The sequence below is a fragment of the Limulus polyphemus genome, unplaced genomic scaffold (genome assembly GCF_000517525.1).
Source record: "Limulus polyphemus unplaced genomic scaffold, Limulus_polyphemus-2.1.2 Scaffold3700, whole genome shotgun sequence".
NCBI lineage: Eukaryota > Metazoa > Arthropoda > Merostomata > Xiphosura > Limulidae > Limulus > Limulus polyphemus.
In genome coordinates this window covers 22,988-40,848 of record NW_013669310.1, presented here as the reverse complement: position 1 = coordinate 40,848, position 17,861 = coordinate 22,988, and the positions used below count along the sequence as shown (strand labels likewise).

General features: G+C 34.8%; 1 protein-coding gene across 2 annotated transcripts in view; it reads left to right on the top strand.

Annotated features, from left to right (window-relative positions):
• LOC106469877 (F-box only protein 21-like) overlaps positions 1–16,509 on the top strand; it is an 80,765-nt gene extending 64,256 nt beyond the window's left edge. For both annotated transcript variants that reach the window (XM_022398455.1, XM_022398454.1), the window contains 2 exons: positions 380–537; positions 11,802–16,509. In XM_022398455.1, coding sequence (XP_022254163.1) covers positions 380–537; positions 11,802–11,995 — 352 coding nt within the window. In that variant the 3' untranslated portion in view covers positions 11,996–16,509. The remainder of the gene's footprint in view (positions 1–379; positions 538–11,801) is intronic.
• The last annotated feature ends 1,352 nt before the right edge of the window (positions 16,510–17,861 follow it).

Genomic DNA, 17,861 nt, shown 5'->3' with positions numbered 1-17,861 from the left:
AATAGTGTAACTGTAGCTAAAGTTTGTGTTGAAGTGTGTGCTTGAATGTGTATTAGTTACATTTGGAGACAAGTGACAGAAATAAAATATAACTATAGCTAAAGTTTGTGTTGAAGTGTGTGCTTGAATGTGTATTAGTTACATTTGGAGACAAGTGACAGAAATAAAATGTAACTATGGCTAAAGTTTGTCTTTTAGTGTGTGTGTCTGTATTTTACTGACATTGATGCTAATGTACTTTAGTTCCATAGAAAGAGAATGATTAACATAGGAACTATAAAAGAACTAGTGTTTACTCAAAATTGGAATGTCAGTGTTAATAATTTTTGTATTTCTATATGTTACATCTATTGTATACATCATTATGACTGAAATTTAGATACCACTATACCTGTGTAATATATGGCTGGGATCCTATATGCAAAGCTAATGGAACGTGGATACACCAAATGGGAGTGCACACTCTAGTAAATAAAGAACGCCAACCATTTTATCATGTTCTGGTTGAAGATGGATCAAATCGATATGCAGCTCAAGGTAAGTTGAATTAAAGATAGATAAAAAAGCTTTTTTTGTGTATTCTATATATAATTTAAGTGCAGTCAGTCTTCATTTTATTATTATTATTAGGTTGTGTGTAAGACGAAACACAAGATGCAAAAATATTATATTTCTTTAACTTACACTTACAAATATGTTTGTAATTTTCGTAGACTTTGAACAGATGAAATACTGATATTGTCAAATCTATATTAGCAGCCGTGCAACCACATTTATATAGTTGCAATCTCTGTATAATGACTATTTTTACTTAGCCCTGATCAACTTCTGATGAACAAGACCCTTATAAAGAAAAATATTTGTTTTCTGTGTAATCTCCTGGTAGGATAGCAGTAAGTTTATGAATGTACAATGCTAAAATCTGAGGTTTGACTCTGCACATTGGACAGAGTGCATATAGCCCATTGTGTGGCTTTGCACTTAGAAAATGTTAGATACACACAACTGTTTCAGTTTAAGTTTAATGCCAGCATTATGATTTAGATAGTTTATATAGCACAGGTGTCATATATAGTTATTTTTAGAAGTGATATTTTATGGTAAGTTTGTTTATGAATGATATGTTGTGTAGTTCAATTGTTATGAATTAGCAGATGTTTTACAATAGTGAAATTATTGCATCATGTTGCTAGAGCTTTCAGAGTTTCTCTTTGGTTTAATTGAGTATTATGGCATCAGAATATCTAGTATTGGGTGGAATATTATAGACTTCTGTCAAGGTGTGTGAATATGAGTTAAAATCATTATTTAGTTCTAGTTCTAGACTGCGTGATCATGAGTTTAGTGATAAAGATTGTGTACTGGCAATTTTTAAAGTGAAATTATTACAGACTGTGTTGTAACAACAGAGTAGAGAAGAATAATTTGCTTTGTCAGTTGTTTTATAAAGTAACTGAACCAGCCTGCGTGGACTTTGTTGAAAAAAGAGACAATTATTTAAAGCTCTGAATACAACTGTGGTAACCAACAGTGTAAATGAACATTTATATTTCTGATATGATACAAACCTCCTGTCACACAAATAGCTCTTCTCGATCTTCCACTGCCCTATAAAGCATTGAAAAGAAATTTTCTTGCTTGATGTACTAGCCTTTATGCCCCATCAAATCAAGCTATTCATTTAGCATGCATAGAGCATGCAACAACTCTCCACCAATAGAAGCACAACACACTCTCCAAGAACAGCTGGTTTCCTCTGTATTACTGTGTTGCTGTTTATTTATAGTTCAAATTTTTCACCAATAAGTCACAGACACCTACTGTGAAGAATCTGACTTTACAAAAACTGATAGTTGTGAACCAGCCAGGATCTATAGTTGTAAGCGGTTATAGAAGACAACATAAACAACAGTGGCCTATATACAAATAGCTGTAGTGGTGGCAAAACTATTATAGAGTTCACAACCATACTATATGTTGCATAAAACCAACAACATTGAGAATTATGTGAAACAACATTCTGACCCACACAGCCAGATGGGATGACCACTTGAAGAAACTTAGAGAGCTTTTCAGATGAGTGAGAGCAACAGATTTGACCATTTAAGTGCTACGTGAGTTATTCTGTTGTGGACTTTGTTGGACACAAAGTGGGTGACTGATAGATAGCCATGGAAGAGGAGAAGCTAACCTGTGTACAGGATGCACCAGCTCTGATGACAAAGCAGAAAGTCAGATCCTTCCTTCAGTTTGCTGGATACTATACAAAGTTCATTCCTAACTACACTGTACCACTGACTGACCGGACCAAGAAAGGCCAACCAAATAAGGTGAAGTGGGAACAAACTCAGCAGATGGCATTCCAGAAATTGAAGAACATTCTATGAAGTTCACCAATCCTTAGAATGCGAGACTTCAACAAACCTTTCATCGTTCCAGCCAATGCATCAGATGGTGGAATTGGAGCAGTACTTCTGCAATAACATGAAGACAGACTGTTTCCAGTGATGTACCTCAGTAAAAAGCTGTTGAGTAGAGAGAAGAACTATTCTGTGATCAAATGAGAGTGTCTAGCCATCATATTTGCCATCTGGAAATTCCAGAACTATCTCTTTGAAAAGGAGTTCATCATGTGAACAGTAGGTGTTAATGTGAGTTTTATGGCTTAAATGGCGTAAGTATAGCATTATAAGCAATGGGTTTTCGTGTGTTTGTTACATAACTGTGTACAAATCATATGTTGTGTAGTTCAGTTGTTGTGACTTGATGTCGTTACTCGATCCTTCTGAATTTTACTCATTGCTGTAATTGAGTATTGTTGCATCATAATGTCTAGTAGTGTGTGGAATGTTGGAGAGACTGCTGTTGTGTGTATATGTGTATATATATATATAGAGAGAGAGAGCAGAGTAAGTAGTTTCTAGAAATATTCCTTTCAGTTCCTTTTGTTTGTGGAAGTTTTTGTGTATTAAATTGTATCTGTTTCAACATAGATTATTTGAGATAAGGTAAGCTTATACAGTTTAAAGATGGCTGAAATAGGTAACAAAGAAAATTTTATAAAATGTTACACACTGTAAGAAATCTATAATAATAAAAGACTGTGTGTGACCACCATAGCTCCAAGAGGAAATAACCTAGAGACCTGAAACTTTGCACACATACTAAAGGGATTCTGAGGGTATTATTTTTCTTTATAATAATAAAAGAGCCTGTGTGTGACCACCATAGCTTCAAGAGGAAAGAAACTAGAGACGTGAAACATTGCACGCTTACTAAAGAGATTCTGAGAGTGTGCACCTGGGTATTATTTTTGTTTGACTCAAAAAATATTTTGGCCAATTTTTTTGCCCTATAACTCTTAAGCCCCTTAATTCTGCTTCCAGAAGGTCTATAGAAAAGTATAATATTGTTTCTAATTCTTACTTCTTGAATGAACAATATGTGGAGGTTTCCTGCCAAATACTCTTTTTTTCAACACAAACATGGGAAGAAAGCAAAAATCTGAGAATTAAAAAAAAAAGTTGAATTGAAATAAGTTTGGGAAACAGCAACAAACAACGGGAAGAAAAATATGAATCGGAGAATTTGGAGAATGAAAAGAATTCAAATAGAAACATAGGAAGAAAAAAATGAATATGAAAAACTAAATTAAAACTATTTTCTTTTAAAAAGAGTTGAATTAAGTTTGGGAAATGGCAACAGATAAATAAATTAAAGAATTGGTGCACTGGGGTAGTTATAGAAGTAATTAAGATAATGGAGATATTAATACTAGAAATAAATGACCTTATAACACCAAAATTTTACTATTTAATTAGACGCTCAATGTTTCACTTTACAGCTTCTTTAAGAGCATTCATTAAAACAAACCAAAACTGACAGTACAAAACTTCAAAATTTTGAATCATGAAAGAATCTTGCAGAGGAGCATGGGTATTTTATGCTTGTGTGTACAATATTCGGAGAAGATTTTGTCATCATCATGTACAAGTAGCTAACCTAGATACAAGAATATATATACACTATGAAATGATGTCACATGACTGGAAATTGCTTATGGCTTAACTTAGGTACTTTGTTAATGTTTGGTTCTTTGTTTGAACACAGTGTTTTTACTTTTTAACATCTGCCTCTTAAGCCAGGCCAGAATCTTTTAATACTGAGCCTAGAATGGTCAATAGGAGAGTCATTATGTAAACCAGTGATTTAGGGTTATTTCGATAGATCTTAATGAATGAAGTGTGGCACAATTTCCAAAATGTGAAAAAAAACACAAAATAATGATGAAATCTATATCGCTTATATTATGGTGGTACCATGCTGGGCATTATACTGTTCTTTTTATATTTACTCTTCATTGCAGAAATGACATTTTTAATTTGAGAATTTCTAGGGAAGTCATCATGTAATTCATCATGGATCTGTTTCAACTTAAACACTGCATCTTTACTGTGCTGTTAGTTGCACAAAATATTGAAACTAATGATATCTTGAATATTATTCTAATTCATCTCTTTGAAGATAATGATATTATTGTGCCCATTTTTTATGTTTTGCTGTCAATACAGCAATCAATTGACAAATCTTCGATTCAGCTGGTATATCAAATCGATTGGGATATCTTCGAATAAGTTCTTCCCTCATCCAACCTGGGCCCACGGTTTAGCTTAATCGCTACACTTAAACCATCACATTTCACAACCTCATCTAGAACATTTCAAGCATGTTTCATTGTTACATCCTTTTACTTTACATTTACAAGTTAACTTCTCCATGTTGGCTCTCATGGTTTTGGCTCAGGTCCAGTGACCTAGACCTCAATAATTGTGTCAAATATCATCATTTAGTCTAATCAAAACAACCCAAAACTTTCCAGAATCACTCCTTTTTTTTTATCTATATCAAGATGCTGGGCTGGCTCATGTGGCATGTGTTAATATATATATTGTGGTTTTATTCAGTTGCAATGTTTGTAAACATAAGTTGTTGTTTTTTTATTATGTTCACCAAATAAAATTTTCATCCAATGAGTTTACTGTTTAGTGATAGATGATTGGAAAATATTCTGATGACTCAAGTCTTTATCAGAAATTAGTTTTGTTTATCCTATTCAAACAACTTAAATAAATTAACTAACTGACTACTTAATTATTTACAATTACAATTGTGATATGTTTTTTAAAAATCTTATTCATCATAGTAAAATGTATTTTCATTATTTAATTATCAATTCAATTTATTTAAATTTCAGAATATCAGATTGGGATTACTGCTTATTTTAAAAACAAACATAATGGCAATTGCATGGTGGTATTTAGTCAACACTAGTGATTCATTTGTCAAGTAGGAAATGTCCAGATTATCTTTATAAAAAATTTGTGGCAAAATATTTTTTGAGACAAAAAAATATATTTTCCCTAAATATGCAGAGGTTTATCACATGAAATTAAGGGTAATTTGAAAATTACTTAAATGTTTCAGCATGGGCTTGGTCTCTGGTACTGACCTCTTAACCATTTTGTGGTTGCTTTAGTTTTCATGCTATAACTTTTAAATTAGTAAGCATATGTTCACAAAATTTGGCCGGTTATCAGTAAACATTACAAGGCTTTCATACAAAAAATATCAGATTTTTTATTAAGTCTAATAAGTTTTTTGTTAAGCATCATTTTTCTAATACCTTTTTTCTTTTCACATGTTGCTTATCCAACATACAAAGTAATTTTTATTTTAAGGTTAAAAATACATTTGTGCATCAGAACAATTTCAAATTTCTAATGCGAAATCTTTACAATGTCCTGATAGTTATCAAACATTTCTTAAGAAAAAACTTTATATTTTATCTGTTATTTACACTAACGAATCTATGTATAGGTTCAGTCAATTTGACTGATCTCGTAATCACCTTAAAAAATTAGGAAATAAATATAAATTATGGCTTTTTTCATTCTACAATGACTACAGATTATAACATAAAAACACAAATGTTTAGACTAAATAGCTTAAATCACATAACATTATCCATTTATTTTTTTATTATATTGACCTTTCAGCCATGCCTGGCTAACAATACAGAAGTTACAATGACGTGGTGCATGTGCACTCATGTTACCATATCCAATAATATAAAACTGACCTTTAGTCTTTACAAAGTGACCTGTCTTGGCTGTGTTTTAGTGGACTAGTATTTTCTAAAATAGTCTCATTTTAATTATTATACATTATTACTATTCACAACTAAGTTCTTAAACTTATTTTTCATAAAACATGGAAACAGAATACAGAAATATAGCAAACAATTATCTCTTCTAGTTAGGACCTTTGTACTCATTTGCTGCTTCTCGTATGTTGCTAAGCTTTATAAAATTCTGCACATGGAGAACATGAAACAAAATAATTTTTTGGGGGGTTTTCTATATACATTTGAAATAACCAAAAACTCATAAATTACTATATCGATACCATAGAATTCCACTATAATTTATCAAGCTTAGTAACTAAGATGTACATGAAATTTTGAGCAGACTAAAGACTTACCTGATCAGTATGAAGATTTGTATTGAAAGAATGAGATGACGTCGTGATACTTAAAAATGATTGAGAACATTCTGAGATTTCAATTGGTTATTCACATGTTTTAGACAGAAGTAAGTGTATATAAGGAAGTTTCCAAAAATGGAAAGAGGTGAGCAGGGCCATTGTTAGATTCAGTACATGAGCAATATCTCGATTTGAGTTCCTAAAAAATACAAAACTATAGACTTTGTATTTTGACGTCACAAACATCTAATTTGAACCAGTGCTGCATTCAACATGACACACAAAAATCGATGTTTAACTGTTTTTTTTTAATATTTACTTTTCAATTAAGAAATTGAGTAATGTACAGTACTAAAATTTGGATTATAATATACATTTTGATACCAAACTTATTTACAAAAATTCATGAAATAGTAGTTTAATAAAATTTTGAATGCGAGTCAACAAACAAAATGACGGCCTTTCACCTGTGACCCATCTCGAAAGGGTTAATTACTTCACACATCTCTCTATTCATCCTACATTGAAGTAAATAGTTTACAGTGTTCTTAATCCAACAGTATTTAAACCTCATCTGTAGCTGAGCTTCATTAATGGTTGTTCACATCACATTCTGTGAGGTCATGAAAGTGTGGAAGTGAGAGGCTGTGCAAATAAAGTAAAAAAAAAAGGTGAGAAACGAAACATTAAATGACAGTATTTTAGTAAATATAAACCTATGCTTGAAATGGGCAAAAAAAATTTAAGAAATCAATAAGTGCATAACTTAAAGAGGATACTTTTTTGAACTCTCTCAAAATGTAAATATAAAAATATTTCATAGTTCTTTTTAAAATTTACTTTTAAATTAAGAAATTAAATAATGTATAATACTAAAATTGGAATTATACTCTACAGAGTGATGTCAAACTTAATAACATAAAATTGTAGTTCAATAAAATTTTGAATGCGAATCAACAAACACAACAACATGGCCTTTGACTTGTGACTCGTATGAAAAGGGTTAAAATAATGTTAATCCATGTCAGAATAAGGCAGTGGTTGGAAAAGTTACTAAGTTACTCATGCAAACACACTTTTTTTTTGCCTTTAAAAGGGTGAGGGGGTTGTAGAGGTGTGTATTAATTAATTAGCAAATGCCACTAATCTTCGAGCTATAACCATGACGTAAGAGATTGCTTTCAACTTTGGAAAAAAATAGACATCTTTGTAGTGTCACTTCATCATTTTATTCTTTTTTCTGTGTTTACTAAAATTGATCAAAGTTGAAAAGTTTTCCTTTACCTGTATTTAACTTATTCTGTTACGTATCTGGTCGTTTGTGAATTTCTGGTATAAATTCTTCCCGAGGAACTTCAGTGATACAAGTCCTTTCTTAAATAAAACTAGTTTATTCTTTCTCAATACAACTTTGCAATACACAGAATTTCCACAGTCATTTTAACTTAAACACACACTATAATTCACAACGAACGATTCACGCACTTTACCTACAGTCACTACCGCTCACTTGACTCAATTATCTATCTCTATATCTGTCTATCAGCAATTATCTCCACTTTATTTGCCGGGCTTATATATTAAAATAGAGGGTGCCTGGAAACGACTAGAGTTGCCAAGAAAAGTCATGATCCTTCTAGAAACTCATGACGTACCACCAGCATCACGTGACTTCCGCTGTCGTAACAATACTTTAAATCTTTATTTAAATTTGATCTATTTATATTTATTTAATTCTATTGAAATTTTATCTGTCATGACATATTCTTTATTCCAGTTTGTTTGTTTTCTGTCAGTAAAGAGTGTCTTTGTGTATTTTTCTGTTCTGGGCTCTTCCATTAGGGTTTCCCACAGATCCTTTCAGTGTTTTCGTGATTAGTCACAAACTTTGCTATGTTAGTCATCCAGTCTCATTTTCTCTTAGGATTACTTGTTTCCAGCTACTTCCTGTCTTCAGTGCACATCAGTTTGCTCCTGAAGGATGCAGATTGTGTGGTTTGATTCTTTGATATGAGGGATTTTCTTTTTCCTGTGTTTGGTTGTCTTGGGGTATTATTTTTCACTTCCCAACATCAACTGGACCCTTCCTTCTTTACTCGGTATTTGGGATATGAAGCATTTCGTATTCAAGGCCGTCCTCTCTTTCCTGGCTACCTTAAGAGGTTCTGTCTCTTTTTGAGATTTGGGATTCATTGGTTGCTCTCATGCCCATCCGTGGCACTTGCACATTACCTTTGATGGGTATTCCTCAATGGATGGCATCTCTGCTTGGATTCCTTGGTTCATCTGGTTGAATTTCCTTCTTTCTATCAATCCAGTGTTGTTTGGTAGTGAGACAGGGACCATCATATGATGGGAACTCTCTCTACTTCTCGCTCCTAGGTTATTGTTCCAGGAGGTCTGATGTGGGAGGGACTGGACCAGCCACTGCTGGATTCTTCTCATAATACTGAGCTTAGGTTGATAGTGCCCTGTTCCTATGGTTGAGATCTGTATATGACCCCCTTCTCAGTAGTTCTGGTAGATTCTCCCTGCATCTACAGTTGAGCTCAGGGAACTTTCTATACCTCGTAATGCCAGTTGTGGGATATATGACACCCTGTTCCTATGGTTGAGCAGATTTTCCACATCATACTCGTAATTCCAGGTGCATGTGGTTTTCTTCCATGCTCATATGGTTGAGTGGATCTTGTTATTTTCATGCTCATAATATCAGCTACAGGTGGAATCCTTGTTCTTACGGTTGAGTTGAGATTCACACACTGCCCCATAATTTTGGGTTCAGTTTGGTATACTTCTAACCTCCTATGGTTGATGTAGAAGTTTGTCTGATGATTGCCAGTTGCTTACAATATGGCACTGTTTACTTGCAGTTGGGGTTTGTGTATATCTATTGTTCATGGCCTGCTCATCCTGCCCACGTTACATTGTCTATAATCAGTTGATTCTTCGGCAATGTCATCCACTTATAATTACTGAGGATGGAACATGGAACCTTGTATGTACGGTTAGGGTTGGGGAGAGTCTTGCTCCAATGTTTTTCAAGGCCTTTCATTATTGGTTTGGCCCTTGATGCCACTTGTTTCATGACACATCTCTTCAAGGGTGAAGAGCATACCTGCTCCAGAAGTGGTGAAGTCTCCCCTCATGTGTACTTTCGTTTACTTACTGAGCACACCTATTTGATTCTCTGTGTATGATTTCCATAGGGAGTCTCTTACTTCTCTGTTACACTGGTCCCTTCACCTACTCAATGTGGGATTCAAGCTTTTGTGTGAGCAGAAGTATGTATCGTATCAGAAGTTATCATATTCCTACACTTAAAATAGATTTCTAATAGATACTTACCTCTCATACTTCCAACCCTTCTTCCCCACTTCCGGTGTTTTTCTATTTTCTGGTGTGCCTAATCTCGAAAGTGAGGTACATGAAATGTAATACAGAGGAAGCCAGTTGTTCCAAGAGTGTGTGCGTGTCATTATTCTATTAGTGGAGAGTCATTGCATGCTAGTAGCTTGAACTGAGGAGGTATAAAGGTCAATGAGTCAAGCAAGATTAAATTTCTTTAATGCGTTAGAGGGCAGATGAAGATCAGAAAAAGCTTTTGTGGTGAGAGGAGGTATCTATTGGAAATCTAATTTCAGTGTAGGAAAATTATAACTTATTTTACTTCCATAGTGATAACAATGAATCACATTGTTATCATATATTTAGCATTGTCTTCTATAAGAATGTAATATTTCACCCAGTAATATTCTAACCCAAAACTCTTCCCTGTTTTGATAGGGATTCTTGTGGGTATCATGAAGTGCTGCTCTTAGTGCATGTTCATTAATAAACATAAATCTCAGGAAAAGAAAAAAGTATACACATTTAACATTTTCAAACTTTTTATTACCAAAGATTTGCCAAAATAATAATTTGAATTGTATAACTATGTATTTACTTGTCAATTCAAGCAAAAGTTACAATCATCTTTTGACCATATTCCTGCAGTTTCAACTTGTTTACTATGTTATGCTTATGCCATGCAGTGTTCAATTTATAGCCTCAACAGCTACAAAATCTTTATTTATCAATATTACAGATTAAAGAAAGGTAAACTTGAAAGAGCTTTGTTTTGGGGGCATATTTGATTTGTAGCAATACATTTTTCTCTTATATTAGGTTATAGTTTATGTTCCCAAACACTCTCCAAACATACTGACAATAAAAGTAGTTTCAACCTGCTTATAATAACATTGAGACGAAAAATATTGCTGTTAAATACAATTAACACTTCAACCATTGATGTCCTAACACTCTAAATGTCATATTATAACAGTAGTCCCTGTTGTATGGTGCTTTCTGGTTGGATCAAGCTGTACATAGGTTGATGTAATACATTATACAGTCTGGCAATGGTATAAAATGTTGTAACCTAAGCTAAGTGATGCCTTTGTGACCATTGAGTAAGTAAATAATATAACCTTGTTAAGCAAAGATTTTTTGCAATATATTTCAATAATGTTGCAATACAATTGTAAATATTGTACAATGAAATTTCTAGCAATACCCACACCTAATTGCTAATGTTTATGTTTCTTAGATTTTATCAGAGTTATTTTGACAATCAAGAGTTGTATTCTTGAATTTGAGGTATTTTGATGATATTATTTTTTTATTTATTTGGATGTTAAAACAACTGTCAACCTGGATTAAGTTTACAACTTTTTTGATACATAAAATTTGCAGACAATGATTCATATAGTTTTTATTTTGTAACACATATGAACTGAAATATAGTGATAGCATTGCATAAAGCTATTATTATACTTAGTCTGGAATTTTATTCCTCCACATGCTATTGTGTTTTTTTTTTCCTAAGTAAAAGTTTTTGTATTTAAACAAGATATTAATGTCTATATATGGTTTATATGTAAGAAAACATGAAAAACATACTCAATAGTCTTAGCTTCTCAGAATTTACATTCCTGCTGTTTTTAGCTCCTTGAGACTCTTATGGCTACATTTCTACTATAACTAGCTCTTCTAGGTTTGAAGTCTTACATGTCAGAGAGCTAGGTTTAAAATTTTCCTGGGACAAATATACACAACCAGAAAAAACAAGGATTACCAATACTCTTCCACATGCAATCTGATTGAATAAGGTTAAAATATTTCTATAGTACCAGTATTTAATGTTCAGAACAGCATGGTTGAAGAGGGAAGTGTATATGATTTCTAATGTATATGAAAAAAAATTTTCTTTGTTGTAGAAAATCTCAAGATTGCTGATTTTCCAAGAAGTATACAACACCCAATGATTGGAAAATATTTTCAAAGCTTTTGTATGACCTACTATATACCAAATAAGGAGAAAGAAGCTGAATATCCTGAAGATAATATTGTGAGGAACAGATTTTTTGGTAACATGCAGAATGATACTCAGTTACAGAATTGTGTTCTGTAAAAGCTTATGTTGTGAAGTTGATATATTCAGAAAATATTTGGTTATTGGTTGTTTTTTGCTAAAGTTTTTTCACAAAGCTTTTAGTCTTCAATATTTACTGTGTTCAAAAAACTTTCTCTGAAAAACCTTTTATATTCACCTGTTTTTTATTTAAAGCTGTGAAAATATAATGAAAACTTAGCTTGGTGTTTTAGAAGTTATTTGAAATAAGTAAATAGCAAATCATAAAACATTACCATGAAATTTTTTTCCCAAATAAACTGGTTTCAAGTAATAAACTGTTCGAGGTTATAATAAAATTGAATTTTTTAAAACAAAGTAGTCTCTGATACGGTACGTTACCTCTGTTCACATGAATAGCTATTCTCCTTCATTGCTTCCCTCTATATGCAAAAACATTTCTTCACATGCCACAAGCCTTGAGTGCCCATGTACCTTACCATCAAATGGTTCAACTGCATCTTGTATGTAAATGATGGTGTGACAACCATCCACCAATAGGAGTGTGACATACTCACCTGATGCACGTGACTCCATCTATACTATTCTAACAAACTATCACTTATTGTTTGGCAGTACTTGTGTCATGACACCTTTTTTGTGCTTTTCTATCGTGTTTCTTCATTCAACTTAGTGCATTTGTTTTATATTCATACCAAAGTGGTTTTGTTTTTTCGAATGTTCACAAATTTTCTTGATAACGTATTTTACCCAGTTTTCAGTTTTTTCCATCAAACATTTATGTATGATTATTCTTTGTAACACATTGAATTCAGAAGTACAAGTTACCACTTTGGAAGTAATACCTTCTACAAGCACACTCACACAGGCTACAGGTGGGGGTAACTCATTTATGGACATATTGGCTCTCATCTGCCGTGAGATTGATTGTTATATGAGTCAACCTGCTTCTCCTGATGTTGCTCCTATTTCTATTGAACATGCCGAACCTGTTTAGGTCGACAAGGATTTTGACACACTTTTTCCTCCACCTGATTTTGCTGTGTCTTCCTATACCCCTACTGCGGAATCAGCTAGGCCAATATGGCTTTTTTCGACATGATTTCTTAGGTATGTTCTGTTTTTATCCATTTCCCCGATTTCATATGATCCCCTCCCTCCCTTTCTTGTTACATGATAGCCCCTTCCCACAGTATTTGGTTTTCCCTCTTCCCCAAATATTAGGGTTCTTGCAGAGCATTTTGTTTCTCAGATGGTTGATAATGCTAGGATGCCTCGCCCTCCATGGGCTTTGGATCAGTTTGCTTTGACCTAACTTCAGGCTGAATCTCTGTTTCTCGATTCTCAACAGTTGGAATTGATTTTGCCTGTGTGTGTGTGGTGGGTGGGGGGGGGGACCGATGATCATCCTGTTCGTATATCCCACACCCAATGGTCCTGAGGATTTCACAAGGGATAGCTTCTTCCTGATTACCTCCACATTGGCACGTTTGTCTTCTTTGGTTCTTTCCTTACACACGTGTTTTTTCTGTTGTTGGGATCTCCTGGGGATGGATGCTGTTTGGTCACAACTTTGGTTACTGCTACCTTATCTCCGGGACTTACATATGACCCCTTTTCTACAGCAGTATACTTTCGGTAGTATTCCTGAGACTTTATTATCCCGTTTTGGAATTGGTGAGACAACAAATGACCTTTTCTTCTTTGGTGGATCATTTGTCTCATTCAGAGCCTAGACAAGCCCCTATTACTGTTTCCTGTCCTGCTCCTTTTGAGCCACTACCTATTCCTGTCTCCAGGGTTTCTCCTCTCAGCGAATTATTCGATGCAGATGGACACGTTTCCAACAGTACCGGTGACTACTCAGTAGGTTCTGGTCCAGTGGGGCTCACTTGACCAATTTTGTTCCCCTTTGGTGGCTTTTTTGCCACATATATGTGAGTTATTCTAATATTATTCAAGGGACTTGTCATCCACTTCCTTTCCCCTCCTTCACTGTCTCAGGTACTTGTATCCTTTCCATTGCCTCGGGATGCTACTACCAGTCAACATCTGTCTGAGGCAGTACAAGATATTCTCTCACAGAATGCCAGCGAACCTGTCCTCATCTTTCTCGAGGTTTTTTATTCCAGGCTGTTTCTAGTACCCAAGAAAACTGGGAACTGGTGGCCTGTGATCAGTTTGCCCCGCCTAAATCAGTTTTTGGTTCTACTCAATTTACCATAGTCATTTCTTGCTCTCAAGTGGGTTTTTTCTCCAGGTTTGTGGATGACCAAGGTATATGTCACAAATGCTTATCTGCATGTTCCAATATCTCATCTTCAGGATTGCTTCGGCCCAATATGCCTTTTGTTGGGTGTTCATGACTTTTGCCTGACATTTGCATGCTTGGGGTTGCGCTTACATCATTACATGGACGACTGGCTTCTGTTAGGTTGTACTGAATGGGAGTCTGCTCATCACACCAATCTAATGCTCCTGGAGACAGCTCTTAATCACATTGGAGAAGTCATTTCTTATACCTACCCAATATCTTGGCCACTTGCGTGTCTTTTTCAACACTCATCTCAGTCTGGCCCAACCTTCTCCTCTTCAACTTTGTTCAATGGAGCTTTCAGTTCTTCATGCCCTTACTGTTCCCTCTCTTAAAGCTCAAGAGGTCCTATCACTTTTGGGGATGTGATGTTCTTTGAAAGCCCTTGTCCCCTTGGGTCGAGTATATATGAGGTCTCTTCAGTGGACTCTGCATGACCAGTGGAACCTTGTATGGGATCCATTGGTGATTTGCACTGGTGGTTGGACAGGGCTCACATGTCAGTGGGTGTTCTGCTTCCTTCCCCTCATCCAGATTTTCATATCTTCAGAGATGCTTCCCTTCAGGGCTGTGGGTGCCGATGGGTCGATCATCAGGAAGTTTTAGGTTGGTGTGCTCCAGCCAAAAGATCTTACCATATCAACATCCTGGAGCTTCTGGCCATACCTCATGCTCTGGATCATTTTCTTGATTCATTCTGACAATTCTACTGGATCTCATTTCCTTTGTGATCAAACCTTGGATCTTCATTTTTGGGCCCACATGCTCAGTATTTGTCTCCTTGCATGCCATGTTCCAGGTGCATACAATCTTGTTGTGGATAATCTTTCCCATCCCAACAAAGTTTATCTAACAGCTACAATTTCAGTGGGGTACACATCACCTAGATGCATTTGCCATATCCATCAATACCAGGTTACCTATGTTTTGGTTTCTGGTTTTTCATCCACTTGCTCTGGCTGATGATGCATTCAGTCAAGATTGGACCAACAAATACCTATATGTTTAGCCTCCAGTCTGTCTTCTTCCCAAGGTGATTTTGATCATCCATGTCACTCTGTGTCAAGTCCTGACTGCTCCTTACTTACATTGGTTGCTGTGGTTGCTCCAGCTACAATTTGCCCTCTCCATAACCATTTTCTCTTACTCCTTCCCTTCTATATCAACCTCAGTCACCAGCATTTCATCCAGCCCTTCATATCCTCTATCTTCATGCCTGGTTTGTATCCAGTCCCTGGTGTGGAGATACAGTTTGTCCTAGTGGGTCACTTTTTTTTAGCTTGTTCCATTCATCCTTCCTCTAGGGATGTTTATCAGTGTCATTGGAATGTTTTCTGCCACTGGTCTTTGAGTCAAGGATTTTCCCCTGCTCGCCCCACTGTGTCTCATCTTACAGATATCCTCACTTTGATGTTTGATCTGGGATTTCCTGTCTTCCCAATTGTGGGTTATTGGGCTTCCTTATCCCACACTTTTCGTTTTCCAGGTACCATAAAGTTTTATCTCTCCTACCCTTTCACTATTGTTGCATTCCTTCCAGATTCATCATCCACTTCAGTGTGCAGTCCTTCCGAATTGTGATGTCTATGTGGTTCTTCACTGCCTTACTTTGCCTCTATTTCAACCTCTGTCCTCGTGCTCGATTTTTCACTTATCCCTTATTTCCTTCTCCTTTTGGCCTTTGGATATCATAGGTCGAATTTATTTGCCATTGACTTTTTCTCATACTCCATATCATTCCCTATATATTCTCCTTTATCCAGATTGATCTTTCCTTCGCAAAACTTTGATGGCTCATGAAAGTGACTTCCCTTCCTTCCATTTCCCATCTGTATCCTCAGTCGTATCCGGATAGGCTACTATGTCCCGTATGTGCTCTTCGTTGTTATATTGCCTGCATGGCTTCCCTCCATTGTGCCTGTTCCTGCTTATTCATTCCTTGGCAGATATCCTCTGTATGTGACCTTTTGCCTTCCACCCTGACCAGTTGGGTTTGGCTTTTAATTCATTTGGCTTTATCTTCTTTGTCTTATTCTTCCCATAATTTTTTCCAGATGTCTTCTCATGAGATCAGGCACTTTACCTTTTCCCTGGTGTTTCATCTCCATTGTATCTTGGAGGAAATTCTTCAATGGGGCATGTGAACTACATGTATGCATCCCTCTCTGTGGTGAGTGGTGCCATAAAATGCTCACTTTTGAGATGGGGTGTTCCACAAGATCACTTGTAGGTTTTTCTTCATGAAATATTTGTTTAATTAATTCTTTCAACATGGGCTTGGTCCCTGGGAGTGACCTCATAACCATTTTGTGCTTGTTACAGTTTTCATGCTATAACTTTTAAATTAACAAGCGTATGTTAACGAAATTGGGCAGATTATCAGTAAACCTTACAATGTTTTTAAATGCAAAATATCAAATTTTTTGATTAAGTCTTAAGATTTGTAAAGCACTGTTTTTCTCACGCCTTTTTTCTTTTCACATATTGCCTATCCAAAATGCTAAGTAATCTTCATTTTAAGGTTAAAAATACTTTTGTGTAACAGAAAATTTCAGATGCAAAATCTTTATAATGTCCAGATAGTTATGAAACACTTCTTAAGAAAAAACTATATTTTATCTGTTATTTTCAGTAATGAATCTCTGTATGAGTTTGGTTGATTTGACCAATCTCATAACCACGTTAAAAAAAATTAGGAAATAAATATAAGTTATGCCTTTTTTGTTCTAGAAAACTTGTTCTACTACAAATTACAACACAAAAACATAAATGTTTAGGCAAAATAGCTTAAATCTCATAACATTATACATTTATATATATTTATTATTTTTATTACATTGACCTTTCAGCCATGCCTGGCTAACAGTACAGAAGTTACAATGACACAGCTCATGTGCACTCATGTTACTGTATCCAATAATATAAAACTGACCTTTAGTCTTTACAAAGTGACCTGTCTTGGCTGTGTTTTAGTAGACTAGTATTTTGTAAAATACAGTTACATTTCAATTATTATACATTATATATTTATATAGATTATTGCTATTTTTAAATAATTTCTTAAACTTATTTTTCTTTAAACATAGAACAGTAACTAAAGAAGTAAAGCAAACAATTATCTATTCTAGTTATGACCTTTGTACTTGGTTGCTGCTTGACATAGGTTGCTAAGCTTTTAAAAATTTGCACGTGGAGGATATGAAACAAATTATTTTTTCAGGTTTTATATATATACATTTGAATAACTAAAAAATTATAAATTACTATATTAATACCATAGAATTCCACTATAATTTATCAAGCTTAATAATTAAGATGTATTTTAGTCTAAGAGAAATATGAAATTTTGAGCAGACTAGACACATCCTACCTCGTTGAAATATTGGTTCAAAAGAAAGTAATGGCACCAAGCCCATTAAAATGGCCGAGAAAGCCACTAGGGGGAATACTGAGCTTCCAGTTGGTTATTCCCCGACGTATATATATCGAAGTAAGTGTATACAAAAGTTTCCAAAAATGAAAAGAGGTGGGCAGAGTGCCACTGTGTTTGATTTATTACTTGAGCAATATCTTAGCAAATTGAAAAGATAA